At 47.3% G+C, this 21,275-nt stretch overlaps 1 protein-coding gene across 6 annotated transcripts; it reads left to right on the top strand.

Annotated features, from left to right (window-relative positions):
• Positions 1–12,807: 12,807 nt before the first annotated feature.
• CCDC190 (coiled-coil domain containing 190) lies at positions 12,808–19,757 on the top strand. Of its 6 annotated transcripts, XM_060276586.1 has the most exons (6): positions 12,808–13,114; positions 14,082–14,302; positions 14,528–14,771; positions 15,045–15,270; positions 16,361–16,478; positions 18,533–19,757. In XM_060276586.1, the coding sequence occupies exons 4-6, from the start codon at positions 15,096–15,098 to the stop codon at positions 19,119–19,121; spliced, it is 882 nt and encodes a 293-aa protein (XP_060132569.1). In that variant the 5' UTR covers positions 12,808–13,114; positions 14,082–14,302; positions 14,528–14,771; positions 15,045–15,095; the 3' UTR covers positions 19,122–19,757. The 6 variants fall into 6 exon arrangements, with proteins under 6 accessions (XP_060132569.1, XP_060132568.1, XP_060132566.1 ...); XM_060276585.1 differs by lacking the exon at positions 14,528–14,771 and having other exon boundaries at positions 14,085–14,302; XM_060276583.1 differs by lacking the exon at positions 14,528–14,771.
• The last annotated feature ends 1,518 nt before the right edge of the window (positions 19,758–21,275 follow it).

The raw sequence follows: 21,275 nt of genomic DNA, 5'->3' as shown, positions 1-21,275 counted from the left end.
TACAAAGCATCTGTAAGTTTTTCTTCTTCTAGAAACCACAAGACTTTGCATAATTTGAAAAACAGGCTTCAGTATTCTAGCAGAACTCAGCCGTCGGCAGCTGGATGGGAGGCAAATACGGATTTAAAGCGCCCCCCTTAACCCTGCACATGCATGAAGTTCTGTGGAAGGAAAGAGAAACCACGGGAGATCCTGAAAGATGGACCAGACGTGGAATCCTGTTGCAAGCCTTGTGAAATTCTGCAAAGACTGCTGTAAGGCACTGCTGCTATATCCCAGAGATGACTTCTCAACTAACTGCTGCTACATCCCAGAGATGACTTCTGTGTGCCAGACACACCTCAATGTCCAATACGTGGGACGCACTACCTCAGAGAGTTTGGTGGTGGACTTACCAGCAAGAAGTTCTAAAACAGCAGCGGCAGCTACAAGGACAATCTCTCTCTCCCCCCCCCTCCTTTGTTTTTTATCTACAGGAAATCACTCGAGCGAAGAGCGTGTAGCCTTGCGGAGCCTGACACGATGGTTCCAGCCTGACGCTAGCGAGTCCCTGAGTGAATCCTTGAAGGAAGGGAGACGAGACCCTCTTCATTCCTAGGTGGTGAGGTATCCATTCCATCCGGTGAAAGTGCTCTAACCACACACAGCACTTCTAAGAAATTCTAGCATAAACCACAAGAGCAAGAGGATGCAGCCCACCACAAATTCTAAGTAGAGCACAACCACAATTGTGCCTGTAAAATTCCACATAGACACGTGTATGAAGGTACCAGGTACATAACGCCACCTAGTAGAGTTGGGCGGGTGACTTTGCATCTTGGGGTGCTCTCTCTTGATTGGTTGATGAAGTACTGCAGAAAGGCTGATCTTCACTCTGTCAAAAAGGTATAAAAGCACTCTGTGTATGCCCATGGGTCGGGCAGAATGAGAAACTCATTCTCACTGCCACCATTTATTGCAATAAATGTTTTAATAAATGTTTTAACACGCTCACTGTGTGCTTTCTCCAACTCCGCTGATTCCCTCATAGATTTGGGGGCATCTGGGGACAGCACTCCACTGGTTTCTCTTCCTCTGCCTTCATTGGTTCATTCGTTGAAATGTCAATTTGCTCAGAGTCCCCCACTCCACCCCCTGTTAAATCCTTTCCCCCCCCTGGATGCGAAAGGACAGAAAGGGGGGGGCTATCTCAACAAGAAGTCCCATTCCTTCCAAAGGGAAGCAAAACAACCACCCCAGTTCCAAGGCTTTCTGTGCAAACTGATGAAACCAAAGCCTTTTGCCTTCCACCCCTGGCAATCCCCCAGAATGGCTCCTTTACGCCCTCACGGCTAGCACGGCAGCCAGAGCAAGAGGCCCTCTACCTTCAAGAGAGGGTCTCCATAGCAGGTGTCCTAATTTGCAGGTCAATGTCCCTCATCCTGATAGGCTGGAGGAACCAGGTGCTACCTATTTTAAGGCCCACCCTATTCTTCCGACTGCAAATTGTTCTGTGGCAACGTGCTCAGGGAAGCCATTTTGTGAGTTAAAGTGTTAAGCAAGGAAGCCATTTTGTTGGTCTAGGCCAGGCCCCCTCGTCCAGTAAATACACCCAGACTCTCACTGCCCAGAGATACCGGTAGGTTAATAAGGATTACCAAATAAGGACATGGAAGGGTAATGTCCAACTCCTCATGCCCTGTCTCTAAGCAGAACCTGATGTATCATTCTAGAACATTCTCCAGGCAAAGTGGTTCTCGTCTCTAGGCAGAATCTATTGTATCTATCAGAGTATGTGTATGCTGTAACTTTTGATTGGCTAAAGACCTGATTTAAGAATGTATAAAGGGAAGCCTCCCCTGTTGGGAGGATTCCAGACTTCGGAACTTATTCCTCCATGCTATTGCTTGCTGCTGGCAAACAAAACTTTCTTGCTTTATTTCTCTGTTGCTGCGTGGTCATTTGACTGGCCTGACCAATTGCTACATTTCTAACTTATTTCAAGGTTGCATTTTCATATAGTTGTAACCTCCCCTCTGACCGCGTGGCAAAAGGAAATAAATTTAACAAAGCTTGCAAAAATATACAAGTCAAAATCCTATCTTTGTTGGAAATGTAAGGAGGCGGAGGGTGCTGTGATGCACTCATGGTGGGGCTGCGGAAGAGTTTAAAAAATTGGGGGTTGCATTCATGAGGAATTGAAAAAGATGCTCAAAATCTCTATAGGGAAAAAAACAAACCAGTGGCTTATTTATGGAGTATACTGGGCAAAGGATATACCACAAGATAGGAAAACAGTATTTTTATACGCTACTGCCGCAGGAAGGCTCCTACTTGTAGCAAAGAACTGGAAAGGAAATCACATCCCCACAAAAGAAGATTGGCTAAACAAATTCACAAAATTCATCAAAATGGCAAAACTAACCGCAGCAATAGGATATCAAACAAACCAGAATTTAAGGCAACAATGGAAATAGTTTGAAGACTATATGAGCAAACACTGCTCCAAAAATGTTGATCTGTTTAGATTAAGTTTGTAAAGTTGATTTAGAAAAAAACAATAGTAAAACAAGAGGTTTAAGGATCAGAGATAAAAATTGCAATGTGAATAACAAAATTATAGGCTAAGTGAAGATGAGCACTGGTGGAGGGAAGTCACATGGGTGTAGGTAATTTTAATTTTTTGTATGTTTAAGTAGGTTGCTGTTCAATGTTTCTCTTATTTTTTCTTGGTATGCAGCATTTCTGTGTTTATGTTTGTTTGTTTATATGTAAATATTTTTTTAAAAAAAGAAACTTTTAAAAGAAAAGAAAAAGAAATTTAACAAAAAACAGCCAAAACCAATAGGGACTCAAACACCTTGTTTTAATACACCTTGTTTTAATCACTTTTTATTGGGGGGGGGCAATAAAACAAGTCTGTTTCTACAATACAAAACAAAAAGAAAACAGTAGTACCCAGTTGCATCACAGGAGTGTAAAATAATCCATGATAACGGAATCTTCTGGCACCATTATAGAAGCAAACTCATCACCTCAGAAGTCTCTCATTTGGGCACCTCAAGGGAGACGTGAAACAGCCTCAGAGGGGAGCGAAGGGGCTTCTGCACCACCTCGGGAGGCTCTCTGGGAGCAAGTGTAAAGTGGGTGGGGTGACGGGTATGGGGCATTCAGCTGCTGCAGCCTGGAGGCCACGAATTCACCCCAGACCGGCCTCTGGTTGAGGAGAATTCTGCCCCTCAGGCCTTGAGGTCAGGCATAGGAATGTTCATAGAAGCTTCCAGAGACCGGAAGCAGCCTGCCCAAAACAGGATTGCTTATCATTTTGTGCCTGACCCTATTTGATTTCCAAGCGTCAGTTCCTTATCCCAGGGATGGAGGACCCGTGGCCCTCCAGGCATTGCACGGTTCTCAATTTCCCACTCAAGAAAGGCACCCTCTAGGCCAGGGGTCAGCAACCTGTTTCAGCCGTGGGCCGGTCCACCTTCCCTCAGACCATGTAGTGGGCCGGACTATTTTTTGGGGGGGGGGGAATGAATGCCCCACAAATAACCCAGAAATGCATTTTAAATAAAAGCACACATTCTACTCATGCAAAAACACCAGGAAATGTTCCGCTGTCCTCTGGAGATGGTGAGCTTCAGGGGCTGTCCAGGAACTGGGGCTGCAGTAGGGTGTTAGCCCAGTCTTTGACCCACACTTCTTCTCCTGGTCAGGGCCTCTGCGTTGCTGTTCCCAGTTCCACTGATCCTCAGACCTCTGGTAGTTGAACCCAGCGAGTGACCTCCGTGATGCCAGCCACCTTTCATCCCTGTGATAGAATAGGCCGAATCTCATAGCCAGGCAGCATCAATCGATCCTGTAAAAAGGAAAATAAAAATAAAACACAGGGGAAACTGCCCCTGTTCAAGGCCATAAACAATCTATGAATGTAGGCCCATCTTCATTTCCAATAGTTCAAATAATAATCAATGGGCCAATGAATCTAACAGTCCCGGTACTTGGCCAAGAGAGATGAAATAAATCTTCACCCAGTTAGAACATGCACACAGTCAATCCTCTTCTCTGGTATTTCAATAAAATCTCAAAAAAAAATCTTTGCACAAAAGGTATGCATCGGATATTTCAGCCTCTTATGAAAGTCTGATGATATAAAACCAAGCTGCACTTTATACTGCAAGTCTTGCCGAGGCTTCTTGTACCAAAACGCTGGGCGGGTAATAAGGTCAACCCCTTTTCACAGTCACTGATGTGCCAATCCTGCCAAGCCAATTCCTTTCATTAAATAGAGCTCATCTTATACTTTAAATTCAGTTGGTCAGTCTCATTAAATACAGTTGGTCCTGGTGGGGCTTTCAACTTGTGGGCATTTGCATATTGGTACAGGAATTGGTTGTTTGCAGAAATTAATTTCACAGGCTAATATCATTTGTCATACTAAAGAAAGTCACTTGTGCCTGTGCTGTAAACTTTTCTGATTAAAAGTCCAGTTGGTTAAATTCAGGAATTTAAATTCACTGGGATAAGCTTTTCCTTTTAAAATAAAACCTTTTTCCTGACAAAAGCAGCTGGAAAATATTCCACATCTGTATTAACAAGAATCAGTTCAGATTGAGAGTCAATTCTCCCTTTCCCAAACTTTCAATAGCTTCCACTTGCAATGGGAACATGCCTGTAGGGCCCATTCCTCTCTTTCCCTCCTGCTCCTGCTTTCTTCTCCTCTTCCTTCTGCTGCACTTCCTTTTCCTCTCTCTGTCCATAAGTAAAGGTAGCATCCAATCCAGAGTTTTCCCCATGAAATTATCCTTCTTTTGAATCCCCCCCTCTCTCTCTCTAGCAGATTGTCCCACAAAGGCTGCCTTTACTACTGCATGCTGGTCCACGGATTAATCGGGGTGTATCTTCTATGGGCATCTCACCTGACTTCTATATGATTATTAATTAGCCAGCATACCACCCTCCTCATTCCATGAAGGAGTGTCTCCCTATAAATTCCCAATGAGGCAATCCCATCTGGAATGTTATAATCCCAATTGGGGTTGCAGCGTGGGTACCTATCTTCCCACTAATCTTCTGGTACTTGGGTGTCATGCATATGCTGTCTTGCCCCTTCATGTACCTTCCTGATTTCTTCACTACTTAGCTGTGGGAATGTTCAGGAATGTGGATGAGGAGATATTGTTTAATATATCCATACCCCCGCTTGCGCTAGCAAGCACCAAACTTTAGCAGAGTAAAAACATTCCCCTTTTTCAAAATACACAGCAGAAAAGCGTTTGCGCTGGCTTGATTTAAGCCACTAAAATAAAGTGTATTTTCCTGGTATTTTCCCTTTTTCCCTCTTAAAAGAAAAGACACAACACAATGCTCTTAAAAGTATAAAAGATGTTTACTTACAAGCATCTTGAGGTACAGCACACTCAAGAGGTAGACTTGCTTAGTTAAAAGGTAATATATACATTGTGAAGTTCACTTATAAGAAGTGAGACTCCATCTCATCTCTCTCTCTAGGCTGGAGGCCTTGAGGGAGAGACTCACTAAGATGTGTGTAGTCCAAGAGGTCTGGTCCAAGAGAGGGAAATGGCTGTTTCCTTCAGAATTTATGTGCCACTTCCCCAACTCATTTGCATGTGAAGGAAGAGGAAACTAGGCTTAGTCATATCCTCCTCCTCAGTCCTCCAAGTGGACTATCTAGGGATTGTTGTGACTTGACTGCACTTAACCCTTTGCATCCCACATTAGCAAGGCATCCAATAAATAGATGCAATCATCATAAACTGGGTCATAAGTTTTTGTGTTGTTTTTTTTAATGTTCTGAAATAGTTTAATTGTCTTCTCTGGGTCCTGCTCAGAACTCCTGGTCTGATTCCTCCAATTATATACTTATGGGGAGGGGAAGTTGTCCTGCCGCTGCCAAGACCCTTGGGGTGTCATACACACTCCGCAAGGGGGCCATCATGACTGCTGCTCCCTCTTCCTTGCTTTCTTTGCTTTCTTCCAATTGTCTATGAAACACTGCAAGGGGGTGCAGGCCTGTTTGCTGACCCTATCTCCCATTGTCCCACCTCTTTCCTCCTAGGCACAATAAATCATTCACTCACAGATTTGACCACGCCCTCGAGGTGGCCTGGTCGCCAGGAATCGCACCTCACTGAGGACCACACACCGCTTCGTCAGTGGCAGCTTAAACCCCAACGTATCATACACTTCAGTCACAGAGGTGGAACCACTCTTCACACACATATTCCCAATTTTCCCCTCCCAACCTAGCTATTTCCCTTCCCGGAGCTCTTCCAATGTCTTGCTCTGTTCCCCTATGGGAGGATCGTTGGGACACGTCTTACATCCAGTGCGTGCTTACTAGACCACTCCCGGGAGACTGGCCAGGTCTCCCTGCCCTAATTCTGCTGTGGGCTTTTCCTTCCCAAGCCCTTCCCTTTGGGCTTACCTTACCCCAGGACGTCCATTCCCCAAAGGCGCCTGCGTCTTTTCTCCGCCTTCGCTGTGTCTCCGCTCAAGGCAATGTCTACGCCCCCCCTACAAAATGGCAGGAGCGCGCTTTGGGTTTGGCGATGCTCTAGAGCTGTTCACAGCGGTGACTCCACCCAGTCCTTTTCAGTCCTCCATCAGGGGGCATCCCGGACGAGCCCCCAGAAATGTAGGATGACAGCCTGAGTCCAGTTCAGCATGCCCACCGTGGAGGAGGAAAGGAGTCAAACGACACCAGGTGTTTCAGAGAAAATAACTTTTTATTTTTGCAATGCAAGCAGAGCAAAAAGGTGGTGCGTGATCATTCACAGCAGCACACTGTGCAGAATTTGTAGCTACCGTGTTTCCCCTTTTTTAAGCCGTAGTCATAAAGTAAGCCATGGCAGGATTTTTGAGATTTTTAAAATATAAGACATACCCCGAAAATAAGACATGCAGGCACCCAGCAGCGAAAGTGGGAACGGGGCCGAGGATGCCTTTGGCGAAAAGTTGGGGGGGGGGGTCGGGAAGTTCCATTTGGTGTGGGGGGGAGTTGGAGGGAGGGAGACACCGCTGACCGGGCTCGTTGCCTCTTTTTTCTATTCACGTTGTTTGTTCCTGTAAAATGCCCGCAAGCCGGCTAAGCAGGAAAGAAAGGGGAGAGGACTTGCGCGTTTTCCCTCCCCGCCGACACCTTTTTCCTCTTTCTCTCCCCCCCCCCCGGAAGCTTCCTCAACCCGTGCTGGGCGCCGACCCGGCAGGCTGCTTCTTTGATCCGGCGGCCTGCCGGGTCGGCGCTGATCAGTGCTGCGCGGAGCACTGGATCGAGGAGCCGGTCTGCAGAGTCAGCGCCCAGCAACGCCGTGGGAGGCGATGCTCTGTGCGGCGCTGCTGGGCGCTGACTCTGCAGACCGGCTCCTCGATCTGGTGCTCCGCGCAGCACTGATCAGTGCCGACCCGGCAGGCCACTTCCTTGATCCGGTGGCCTGCCGAGTCGGCGCCCAGCTGCCGATCCGAGGAAGCCCCGCTGTCGACGCCAGTCTCCAAGCTGCGCTTCGGCTCGGGGGACTGGCGGGGAAGGCAGGCAGGCAGGCGGCAAGCAGCGCCCGCTGAGCTTCGGCTCCGGGACTGTTGTTGCCTGCCTGCCTGCCTTCCCCGAGGAAGCCCCGCTGCTGCCGCCAGTCCCCCGAGCTGCGCTTCAGCTCAGGGGACTGCCACACGCCTGACATCAGCGGGGCCGGAATCCGCTCCCCGCTGCCTCTGGTTTCAGCCCCCGCGCGCCTTCTCCCGGGGAGTCTCGGTGCGGCGCTTCGCAGGCGGCCCCCGCGGGAAGCCTGCAGCTACGGCAGGGACCTGACCTAGCAGCAGAGGTGGCGGAGGTGGCCCTCCCGGGCCATTTTCACGTGCCGCAGATGGGAGTGCATTGATTCCTGCAGGTTGCACGCACACGCCCTGCCTGCTCTCCCTGCAGCCCAGAACTGGCGGCTGCTGCAGCGCAGAGCGCTCGGAGAGCCCAGCAGCGCCGCGGAAGCAGAGAGCCTGCAAGGAGGGAGGAGGAGGAGGACTCCTCTGTGCTGCTTGGCGGTGGCACTTTAGCAGCATGATCATGGACACCCCGGGGTAGGGGCCCTTCCTGGCAGGGTGGCTGCGGCCCCTCAGCACAAGCCGAGACCCAGCGCTGACGGGATGCCCCCTCCTCAGCCCAGCCTGCTCCATCTGAACGCGGGGAGGGAAGGAAGGCATGGGCGTATGTGTGTGTGTGTGTGCACGCGCGCACGGTCTAGCCCGCCACAAATTCTGAGGGACAGTGAACTGGCCCCCCACATTAAAAGTTTGCTGACCCCTGTCCTGGACAGTGTTGCATGCTCTCCACCTGCTCTGGCTTCCCATATATTACCAAGAACAGCTGTAAGGTACTGTAATAAGAATAATAAAAAAGACATCCCCTGAAAATAAGACACCGTGTGTTTTTTTGAGGAAAAAAAGTTATAAGACGGTGTCTTAAAAAAGGGGAAACACGGTACATTATATACCCTTGTTCCTGTGGGGTGGGGCAGCCCAACTCTTCCGTTCTGGTCTGCCACGTTGAAACATTCCAGCCTTGGACTGCCACGTTGATACATTCCAGCCTTGGCTGCGTTGGGCAAGCGAGGCCCCTCCTAACCCCATAACCCCACAGCGGGGGTCTTGCAAGTTCCCATTAAGCAAGTCGATGGGGCAAAGTATTTCCTTCTTATATTATTTTACAAGCTCATATATTGTTCATGTGAGATACGTGGCCTGCGAGCCCCCAGAAATGTAGCCTGACAAGCATTCCTTTCCTATCTTTAAGGAATGCCTTTTGAGGAACAGCTCAGGGGGCCGGGCATGCTCAGCCTGGAAAAGAGAAGGTTGAGGGGATACCATATAGAAAAGGAGGGTGAAGGGTTGCTTTCTGCTACTCCAAAGAAGTAGACACAAATCAATGGATTCAAACTAAAAGAATATTCCACCCAAGCATCAGGAAGAACCTCCTCACAATGTTCGGCAGTGGAACCTGCCAGCAAGTAATGTGGTGGAGGCTTTCCTTAAAGGTCTCTAAGCAGAGGCTTAACAGCCACGTCAAGAATGCTCTGGTGGTGTTTCCTGCTTGGCAGGTTTAATTAGATGCCTCCTTCCCCATGGCCTCCTCCAACTCAACTCCTTTATTTAATATGAGAGAATATTTTGCCAATAATTTGAACTTTAGGAATGTTGTGCCTGCAAGGATGAATATGTCTTGCCCACTGTCGCTGCCAGACCTGTTTGGCAGCTGTTCTTGCGAGGGTAGGTATGTGATGATCTTATCTATAGCCGAAGGCTATCTACTTCCTTCAGAAGGACCCACAAATAACCCAGATATGCATTTTAAATAAAAGGATTTTACATTCTACTCATGTAAAAACATGCTGATTTCCGGACTTTCCGTGGGCCGGATTGAGAAGGCAATTGGGCTACATCCAGCCCCCCGTGCCTTACGTTGCCTACCCCTGCTCTAGGCAGAACAATGGTCAGAGAGGAGCAAGGCTGGTGTCATAAGAAATTTTAGGTCATATATATATATATATATACACACACACACACACACACACACACACAGAGAGAGAGAGAGAGAGAGAGAGAGAGAGAGAGAGAGAGAGAGAGAGAGAGAGTATAAAATAAATGTTCATAAATGTACCAAGCAAACACATATATAAATATATAAAAATATATAAACCACATGTCCAAAAACCACAGGAAAAGTCCTAAAGCCATTTTGACTCTTTCAGTCTCTGTCCTCACAAATCCTGCCTGACGGGCACATTTGAGGTGTGAATAGGGCGAGCCTGTGACCTGCCTCAAGATTAAGTATTATCATTACAAAAGAATGGCCAGGCTCCCCAGGTAATCCTGTCAAGTGACCATTAACAGGTAACCTGGCAGACAGGGTAAAAACAACGCACTCAGATTTCTGTTGTAGACCGCCTTTTCTGTGATGTACGTATGGTGTTTCTGGGGGTGGTCTGGAGTTTGAGGGTGGGCAATTTAAAAAGTCTATACAAGGGTGGGCTGTTAACGGAGAAATCTGAGGGCTCCCTTGGACAAAAAACAAGGACACCAGCCAGGAATACCAGAGCAAAAAAAGCAGCCAGTAAGGCTTGGTCTTTATTGAAGACTGTCGCAACAGGACTCCCACCCACAACAAGACGAAGCAAGATGGAAGCCCCAAACAAAAGGAGACCCCAACTTTTATTAGTTGCCAATCCCCATGTTACACACACCCCCAACTACATCATGGTTACATCATGAAAGGGGAGGTCTGGTGGCAGTAATCTGAGCACCCCGGACCCTGCCCCATGCCTCCCCTTGCGCTCCACCAAACATCCTTCAAGTGTAACAAAAGAGATACTTGCATTTCCCTGATTCCCAGCCAAGTTAATCATACCCTTTTGTCTTCATCTGGGTTTGTTATTTCTGGAATGGCTACCTGTCTGGCACTCAGGTATCAGGATGCCAGGGATTATCACTCAGGCAGAGGGGCTGCTGAGTAACTGAGTTCACATATCTATATGAATTTCTGAAGTTTTCCCAAACAAAATAAAAAAAATTCCCCTTCAAGTAGCACCTTAGAGACCAACTAAGTTTCTCATTGATATGAGCTTTCCTGTGCATGCACACTTCTTCAGATACACATGCACACGCATGCACACTCATGAAAATATCCCTCCCCCAACAGCAAGACTGCATTTAGAAAAGTAGGAACTTTGACTCTGCTTCTGTTTTTGTTTTGCTTTTTGCCAGCAGTGGAGGGTGGGGTGGGGACACTTCCTGGTCACACATGCAGTAAAATCTTTGATTTCCCCATTCATTTCTATGGACAGGTCTCATGTTTGCTCAGTGAGATGGAAAAAGGCTACTGATATCAGAAACTTGTGGGGTTTGTCTTTCTGTAGCTCTGCATCTTCATGCATGGAACATAATAGACAGGCACCACAGCTGTCCTTGCCTGCCTGTCCCTCCTCCCTTAGTTGTTGTTGTTTAGTCGTTTAGCCGTGTCCGACTCTTTGTGACCCCATGGACCAGAGCACGCCAGGCACTCCTGTCTTCTACTGCCTCCCGCAGCTTGGTCAGACTAATGTTGGTGGCTTCGAGAGCACTGTCCAACCATCTTGTCCTCTGTCATCCCCTTCTCCTAGTGCCCTCAATCTTTCCCAACATCAGGGTCTTTTCCAAGGAGTCTTCTCTTCTCATGAGGTGGCCAAAGTATTGGAGCCTCAGCTTCAGGATCTGTCCTTCCAGTGATTTTGCTAAGGAAGATAATGTCCCAATAAATGTCTCTGTATGTTAGCAGTAATCCACCAATAATACCTTAGAACCTGCTACCATTTCCTCCCATAATGGCAGAGACCTTCCAGTGCCAGCCCAAATGATGTCCCCCTCCACCTCAGACATCAATTCCTGTATTAATTTGTTACACACACACAAACTTTATTGTGCTGCATGAAGCAGTTCACTTCAGAGCTGGATCTGGAACTGTGTCCTTGCAGCACTCTGAGATTCGTCTTAATCTCTAGAGGGAACCAGGGAAAACAAGTCTGGGAGCCAACAAGTCTCTTGGTTTCTAGTTGCTAGGCTTTCTTAACACAATAGCTATCTTTGGGCTGACATTCTTAATTACCTTTGACTTGCCTGTGGGCTTAGACTGAAGAGTTGCTTGTTAAGTAGGCTCCAAATGAATTCTACAGAATAAATCAAGTCCTTAAGGGTTCCTTGGAACCCCTTCTTGTAGTCTCTGATGGTGGGGAAAGTTTTCAAGTAATGTGATTTTGGCAGGGGAGTGGGGTTAATCCTTTGAGTAAGATTACCTAGTGTGCATGATATTTTGTTTGTTTGTATGTATGTATACTTGCATGTTTGCCTGCATTTGCGCAGATTGCTGTGTCAATTTAGTTGCCAGCAGTCATGCAATGGATTGTGGGGCGGGAATTTTTTTTAGGAGAAAAAGCTATAGAGTTGCTTGCAAAAGCTTCCAGGTATCAAGACTTCTGGCCTTTTCACAGCTTCAAAATAAAATAAGATAATAATTAGTGCTGGTGACTGGTGGAACACTTACCAAATCATGCTATTTTTAGCCTTTTACAAAGCTGGGGGAAAAAATAGCAGGCAATGACGGGGCTACTCTCATTACAGTGATACCTCGGGTTAAGAACTTAATTCGTTCTGGAGATCTGTTCTTAACCTGAAACTGTTCTTAACCTGAGGTGCGACTTTAGCTAATGGGGCCTCCTGCTCCTGAAGCAAAGTTCTTAACCTGAGGAACTATTTCTGGGTTAGCGGAGTCTGTAACCTGAAGCGTCTGTAACCTGAAGCGTCTGTAACCCAAGGTACCACTGTATTGCTGATTTTGCTCAATTTGCAAACCTTTTTTCTTTTTAGTTTTTTGTTCTTGTCTGGAGCATCAAAACACACATCTGTAATGGTAAGAGAGCCCAGAAAGAAGTTCACCTGTGATCCTGCTTTGTAAAGGAAGAGAGCTAGGTGGGAGCATTTCCAAGGGAGGGAGGAATATCTTTGAAATGGTAATCAGTTATCTCCCTGCAACACAGTTATCTCTCCCCCAAGGAACAAGGAAAATCTCCAGACAGCCCAGGCTGACATATCACTACTTTAGTGCTTTAAGAAAATAAATTTGTGCTGCTTTGTATCAACTGCAAAGATTCTTCCTGAGTGATGATTCCACATCACATGTCTGTTTCCTATTTGCAGAGCAGTTTCATGTGAGCTGTTCCCCTGAGTCAAGTAGCTGTCCTGTTCTTTGCCTCCGCCTACTAGGCAACAAGCCAAATCCATGTACGTAGTAGAGCCAGCAGCAGCCACAGCGGAGTTTTCATGCAGCACTGGGAGCATGCTGGTCTCACTTGCCCTGCAAGGAGCCTCAGTTGTGGGAAGATGTGGGTCTAGTGTTCAGAATTTCAGGAGCTTTCTGGATTCCCCACCGCCCTGTGTTCCTTGGGGAAGGGCAATCAAAAGACAGAAACAGAAAGTTGTTGCTGGCTTTTGACATGATCAGCCTTTCTTTGCCCCGTGGATTGTGCCTGGATTTCGGCAACTAGCTTCAGGGTCCCTGTCATCCTGAGCAAAAGAGAATCACAGGACGAATCCTTCAACTGTAAGTGCTGCTGCTGCTGTCCACCAGCATTTCTTCTCTTGTGTGTTGGCAGGGGGGCCCCTTGCATGGTGTGTGCCAAGCCCAGGTGCCTAGCATGAACAGGTGAAAAGGAGGACGGGGCTTCATAGCTGTGTAGGCCATTTTGGCATTTGCAGCTTGCCATTGCAGGGATTAGAAGTTTTCCTCTTTAATACAGTACAAGCGTTAAAGGAACAGGAAGATACACTGTTCTCCTTTGCGCATGGCCACCTAAGAGAAACCCAAGAAACCTAATGTTGCACCATCTTTCTTTGGATGCAAAGAGGACTTTGGGTGGATTAGTTTTACACTGGCACATGTCAGTTGGCCTGAACCACTTTGCCTGCTCCACTACAGCCATGCCACTTGCCTGTTTCTTAACCAATCCCAGAGTTCGTCATCTCAACCCTCCCCCATTCCTATGTGACTCACACAACAGACATTGCACATCTTCTGGGATGGAATAGTGGCATTTTTGAAATTCTGTACAGCAATGGTATACCCATGGACAGCTGAAGGAATGATGTGGCCGAGAGTCAAGGCATAGTCTAGCACCCACTACTGGATCTCTTTCTAGCGTTCACAACCCATGAAAAGCTTCAGGACTCTGCTCCTTTACAGCTGAACTGGAGGCATAGGAGTAAATAACTTAAGGAAGTTATAGGTGTAACAGGTTCAGCACTGTTTACTCACGCATTAAAAGGGGTACCGTATGTCAACAGCAAGATTTACTTTTTAGCATTCCGGAACAGAGTTCATCTAATGTGTTAACTATGGCTTAGGTAACAGCCCTTCTCATAGCAACACCATCTGCGTAACACAACAAAGACAGGCCCCCTGTTAAGGGTTTGGCAATTCCAGGATTGTTCCCTTTCTCTTTCAGATTTTTGGGAGCTCCTGACCCCACCTGACCCAGTTCACAGCCTGATTCTCTGCATATTTTTTTCAGAAGTAAGTCCCACTGAGGAAAACCCAGTTGCTGTTTGTGCAGCTTCAGCAATACAACGCAGATTTTCCCAGGGACAGCGCCAGCTCCAAATAAACACACACTTGGACACAGAGCTTTAAATCCCAGACCTCACCTTTCCATAGAAATACATCCCAAAAGGAAGTCTGGATGAGCCCTGAGTGTGGATGGAATCACAGGAGATCCCTGAGACCACTTGGAATGTGAGCCTAGACCTGTTCAGATTAATGTTGCTTGTTCTGCTGTAATGAGGCAACTTCTGATTGGATCCAAAAAAATTACCAAGATTTGGGCACCCCACAAATACAGGCATCTCCCCGCTTATGTCGGGGTTACATTCTGGGCCCCTGCACACATAAGTGAAATTGTGTAAAGTGGGGAGCACCCTCTAACAAGCCTCTAAATGCCTGTTTTCTCCTGCTCTCCAGCTCTCTCTCCTCACAACTCTCTCCTTAACTAGAGTTGAAGTTTTGGGGCTCACTGCAGAAAAGTGGCTGCTGCTGCTGCGCTACCCTGTTCATCAGCTCCTAGGCAGGGAGGCCGAGGAGCCTAAACAAACCCCACTGTGCCTCTGGTCTCTTTGGGACTTCCTCTGACGTCACTGATGGAGGCTGTGAGGAGGGACTCCTTGTGAACCACGAGGACTCTCCAGCTCTCTCCCGCAATTTCCTGGTATGATTCTACCGTATTTATTTTATTATTTCCCGGCACCACAAATATATGCAGTCATGTGCAAGCAGAATGCACATAAGTATGGGATGCTTGTACAGAGCTAATGTCTCAGTGGTGGAGGATAAATTTGCATGACGTTTAATCACAACATTCAGAAATACTATGCAAATGCTGGGCTATTAATTGATCTCTTTTAGATTTCGACAGCTGGGAGACATGCAGCTATCTTGAGGGAAAGAGGATGCGGTGCTGACCTTGCTAAATCTTTTTCAGATTCTCCAAGGGTGCCAGGTAGCCTTTCTCTCTCTGGGACTAACGACAGACATGGCAGGTGGGGAGACCTCCAGGCGCTGGGAGGCCGAGAGGCAGGATGTCAAGAGGGCAGAGGCCAGGCTCATTCGTGGACTGCAGCATTTAGAAGAAGCCCGTCTCTCCTATTTGAATTCAATGATGAAGGAACAGCGGAGACTCCAGCAGGAGCTCATGAGAATGCAGAAGAGTGAGTGGGGAGTTGTTTCCTTCTTCTTCCACCCAACGCAATGACAAATAAAGCCACTTTTTGAAAGCAGGGATTCTGCAGTTAGAATTAATTTGGTGCAGAATTTGACCCCTGTCACCAAGATTACCCTTGGAAGGCCACAGATGCCCTGATCCTGATCTAGGAAGGGAAGAAGCAGGCTTCCATGTGTGCCAATGGGGTTGCATATTCTTCCACTGAATTGGCTGGGAGCATCTTTTGAATGTAGACTGAAGATGGCATCTCTGCCCATCTGAGGCCACCCATTGTATGCAAGTTGTTCCCCATGACTAGGGCTAGTTTAAGATTATAACATCAATCAATATGGTCCTAATCAGACCCTAGTCATAGGGCAACTGGTTGCAGTTCAGTGCCGAAAATGACCCCCTTCCTCATTGGTAAACAGGCTTTCCCCACCCTTCTTTGACTCAAGTGTAGCCCAGTTGATGAAAGAATCTTCCTTTCAGGGTGAAAAGCAATTTGGGGAAGCCCTTTTGAGTGGACAAACAGGATTATGGCAGCCCATTCTGTTCCTTTGTTGAAATTGACCGCCTTCTCCCAGCTGTTCTTCAGTAAAACAATCACAAATCATTCACACATCTGCTGTGTATTACCTTCTAGAGCAGGTGCAGCCAATGTGGGGCACCCCACATGTTTTGAATTACAACCCCTATTAACCCTCTCCAGCAGCCCACAGAATCTGGATGGTACCATGTTGATAATGCTTGATCTAAAGCAGGGGTCAGCAAACTTCTTCAGCAGGGGGCCGGTCCACTGTCCCTCAGACCTTGTGGGGGGCCGGACTGTATTTTGGGGGGAAAATATGAACAAATTCCTATGCCCCACAAATAACCCAGAGATGCATTTTAAATAAAATGACACATTCTACTCATGTGAAAATATGCTGATTCCCAGACCATCTGCGGGCCGGATTTAGAAGGCGATTGGGCCGCATCCAGCCCCCGGGCCTTAATTTGGGAACCCCTGATCTAAAGATTGACTCCAATGTCCTTGTTTGGGGACTTTTAATGCAAGCGGATCCTGATAACCACCCTGCTCCTTTTCTCCCAAGGTCGCTCCAAGCAGAAGCTTTCTGTGGGCCCTGGACACAGAAGCATAAAACTGGCTCTTCCACTCCTGTCCCCTCGGGCAGGACAGGATTACAGCAGATTCCAAGATGCAGCACAGCGGTAAGGGTGTCTGTCAGGAGAACTTCACATCTGGGCTCCTAAAATGCCATGCATGTGTCTAAGGAATGGAACTCAACCCAAGTTTTATTCTCATTTCATGAGCATTGCATCTGCCGCCCATTTTCCTCCTCCATTTCAGCTGCCTTGCTTTACCACAGAATCTCTCCCCATTTCACAGCATCATACTAGCCCTTCCTTTCCATATCTCTGTCAAAGACTGCCTACTGACTGACCAGCTCCCTCCCAGCTTTGCAAGAGAGCAGCTTCAGTCTCCAGCCAGTAAGCAATGGTTCATAGGTGAGAGAGAGGTCAGTCAGCAGAGTGGAAAGAGGAGGCATGTTTTTGGAGGGGTGCATGAGTCAAAAACGCTTATGAAGGGTGCAAAGCAGGACTGGAGAAGGGGGTGGCTTGAGTCCCAACAGAGCGACCTGGAGGGCTGCATCTGGTCCCTGAGCCTGATATTTGCTATCCATGCACACTGAACAAACTACAATTCCCAGGATTCCAAGGGGTTGCCATTTTCTGGTTTGCCTCAGGCAGGAAAATGTATTGGGCTGGCTCTGGTTCTCCTCCTCTCCTCCCATGTGTACCCCCTGAATCTGTTCTAAATCTCTGGAACAGATCTGGCAACAGCAGGATATGTGCAGAGTGGGGAAAGTCCTGTTGTGCTAGCAATAAACCTTGTGTGTGCACAATTACAGTAGTTAACTGACTACCACCTGAACTAGGTATCTCTGACTGTGGAGACAGAACAAAGCCTTCGAAACCTCAACTGGAAGTTTAAACTTTGCCTCATTCCTACTTCACATTGTCACAGCAAACTATTAACACTGAACAAGGAGCAGCAGCCAAATCTTGGCACTCTCATGAGGGGACTTGCTTGATACATGTTCACACATTCACTCTTTCCACTTCAAAAAAGATATGGGGAGACTCTCCGATTTAGTGTTAGACCCCACCAATTAGAGCAGGTGTGACGAATGTACAACCTACTTCTCAGATTGTGCAAGGCTTTAATGGGATGTCCTGAGGTAAAGTTCACCTCCCACTATCCCAGTTATTCTCCTTATAAACCCCCTCCTCACAATGCTTGGAGTTTAAAGGTAAAATGTAGGTGCTCTTCCTGCCCAAAACGTGGCACGGTTTCTTTTAAGCTCTGAGGGGAAATATGAGACTATTCTTAATGTACACAACCGTAAGGGGTTCTCCTCATTCAAGCTTTCCCCCACTTGAAGCTTTCCTCCCACCTGAGGAAACTTTGTGTCACCCTCGAACCAGTCTTCCTCTTCCTCCTCCTCTTGGTGCACTCAAGGGACAACAACCTATCCTTTCTGCCTTAGAAAAGGGGTTTTGTCCTTCTAATGAGGATCCCCACCAGATGAGCCATAGATACCTCTGCTGGAAAGATCACACAGAAGATAATACAGATGGAACTTTAATTTAACATTTAATGGCTTATGAACTGAATGGTTGCATTCAAGGTTCATGTGTACAAGCATGTGGTTTCAATGGAACTGTTCTTGTTAAAACATATAACTTCAAACCTCACTAATTCCTCACCTAACACTACTCTATAAACCTATTCCCTCACCCACGCTCACACTCTCCTGCTTCATCTCCCTCTCTCTCCCCAACTGTCAACTCTCACTAACTGCCATTTTCTCCTCATAGAATGTTCGTAACCCCGCCCCCACAAGCATGTGATGTACCTCAGGGTAGGAGATGCATTAACCCTTATACATCCAGGCTGAGACCAAATATATCATCCTAGGGTTATTTCGTTACAGCAGGCATCCCCAAACTCGACCCTCCAGATGTTTTGGGACTATAATTCCCATCATCCCTGACCACTGGTCCTGTTAGCTAGGGATGATGGGAATTGTAGTCCCAAAACATCTGGAGGGCCGAGTTTGGGGATGCCTGAATTAGAGGCTGCATTTCGCCCTCAGAAACACATGGTGGTTGCAGTTTCTTTATACTCCGTGCAGTGAGGAACTGAGGTGAAACAATCCTGCTTAGGCAAGGGTTGCGTGACTCACTCTCTCTTCTTCTAGATCCAAGAGGAAAACACTGCCCAAGGCAGGAGGCTTTCCAGGGACAAGCCAGCCTTCCTTGTATCTACAGAAGCCTGATGGTGATGTCGCAAGAAATGAAGAGGACAGAAAAGGGCACTTGCCCCCCTTGAATGTCAAAGGCCAAAACACCATTGCTGACAGGGACATAGCCACCCTCGAGGACTCCATTGCCAAGCAGCTGTGCATCTCATCAGAGGCTGGCGAGGGAGAGGAAGCAGATGGAATAGAGGGCCAAGGGAAAGGGCCTGCAGAGAAAGAGACCAGAACTGCTGGAGCCCAAGGCACTGCTGCCACAAAGCCCGTGACTCTCCGAGGGAAGCGACGGCCTTCCCTTGGGCATGAGGGGCTCATCATGGATCCAGAGGCCTATGCAGCAGATGGACGTCTCAGGACCATGTACGCCAGGCCAGATTTCCTAAAGTCTTATGCGGAAGCTAGGAAAGCCCGCTACATTCGCCACCACAAGAACGCTCCTGCCTGGGAAAAGGAACTGAGTCTCCAGGAGATATTTGGACACAAAAAGACCATGCAGCATTCACCACAGGGGCAGGCTGTGATGAAACCATAGCCCTGAGTGCACGGGGGTTTTGCCGAGTAAAGGATGCCATGAGCCTCCAAAATAAAGGAAAAAATACTTCTGTACAACAGATCATGGTATTCAAGATCACCATTAGCTCAAAGCAGGCTTGCACACCCTGAAATAGCACACCAAGCCAGTTGTTCCCTGGACTCTTCCATATCTATATAAAACCAGGGCCGGCTCTAGGTAGACCCCTGGTGCCGCAGTGCACCAGGGCGCCGGGCCAGTAGGCAGGGCGCCACACAGCAAAGCCGCGCGGAAACCATGCTATGCCCTGCGAGGGCGCCGGAGCGATCTCCGCCCCTCAGCTCCAGGGCGCGCGACCTACTCGAGACTGCCCTGTATGAAACCATGGGCTTTGGACTCGGGCAGGGGGTTCTCAGCATGCTGATGGCACATAACTCTGTTTTTATGCAACATATTAACCAGTTGCCAAGTTCTTGGTCAGTTTGGTTGGGTGAAAGTGGAAAGTTTCTTGAGACTGTATTCTGATCTGTTTTGCAGGTTCACGTGCTCAGGAGGTGCCCAGCACCTTCATTATACACCTGAAAATGTTCCTCTTCAACCAGGGCTTTGGCTTACAGCATCCTATATCCACTTAAATATGTTTCTGGGAGTGGGGAAGGCAGTTTTGTTTTGTTTTTGTTCTTTTTTATTGTGTATTTTGTGTTTTTCTCTTGTATTTCTATGGTGTGAACCCCCTGAGAGCTACAGATGGAGGGCAGGTTTGTAGTCTGGGAGTGCTGGAGGCCCACACGCCTACAGTGGCTCATTCTTTCCAGGACTGGGACAACTTGGCCACAGAGGTGAATGCCTTGGTAACTTCCAAGACTACTGCCATGGCACTCTATGTTGGGCTGCCCTTGAGGCCAGTTCAGAAGCTGCAGCTAGTGCAAAGTGCAGCAGGTACCCTGTTTCCCCGAAAATAAGACATACCCATAAAATAAGCCGTAGCAGGATTACTAAGCATTTGCGCACTATAAGCCATACCCTTAAAATAAGACAAAGTGATAGGTGCAGTTCTGGAGGGCACCAAGGAAGAGGTGAGGCTGGACGCATAATTAAAAAAAATAAGACATCCCCTAAAAATAAGCCATAGTGTGTCTTCTTGAGGAAAAATAAATATAAGACAGTGTCTTAATTTTGGGGAAACACGGTACTGTAATTCCTTTGTGGAGTGACCCATCGTCAACATATGTCACTATTGTGGAAGGAACTGTACTGGGTGCCTATATGCTACTGGACCAGGCTCAAGGTTTTACTTTCAGATTTCACTGAAGCTTTTTCATAATACAATAATATGAAAGAGTCCTGTATCAGGAGGTTTTTAATGTTTAATATTTCATTATGTTTTATATATGCTGTAAGCCACCCAGAATGGCTGGGAAAACCTAGCGAGATGGGCAGGGCATAAATAATAAAATTATTAATTATTATTATTAACAAAACAAAAAGAGAGAAAGAGAAAAGGAAATGCAGAGTGTCCCTCAAAGGTAGCTCTTAACCCTACCTGCTTTCCTTTCTTCTCCCAGCCTCCCACCCTGGGAGATCTTCCCCTCCCTGCCTCTCACTCAGCGTCCTTCACCAACCATCTTATCACCTTCATGTCTGCGTAATCCTTGGAGCCCAATGACTACCCGGAGCAGAGGACACCAAAGGAAAAAAAGGGGGGAAGGGAAATTAAAGGGGGCAGGGAGAAATAAAAATTAAAAGGACTTCTGATTTTTCATTTGTCAGTTACGGGCAGCAACCATTTTGCATGTGGGTTCTGCCCTCTTTCAGGTCCAAAAGGACCCGCACAACAGCAGTTGTGTGTCAAGTGGAAACACACAAAATGATTGCTGCCTGTACGTAAAAGAAATTACTCAAAATATCACTGTAGGATGACATCATACTATTCTACTTCCTGTTTAGCAATATTTTCACAATCATCAGACCCCAATGTCTCAAATTTATTCATTTTCTTTTCACACACAAAAATCCAAAAGACAACTTTTACAGGCTGGCCCTGAGGAGGTGGCGGAACCAACAGTAGCTGCTGTGACTTGCTTGCAAAACATTTTGAGGATAACATTGCTTGCATCCACCAAGACCTTGACTCTGCTGTTATAGCAGATGAATCTCGTGGGGTGTCTAGAGCAC

The sequence above is a fragment of the Zootoca vivipara genome, chromosome 7 (genome assembly GCF_963506605.1).
Source record: "Zootoca vivipara chromosome 7, rZooViv1.1, whole genome shotgun sequence".
In the NCBI taxonomy this organism is placed as follows: Eukaryota; Metazoa; Chordata; class Lepidosauria; order Squamata; family Lacertidae; genus Zootoca; species Zootoca vivipara.
This window is presented reverse-complemented; position numbering and strand designations above follow the sequence as displayed.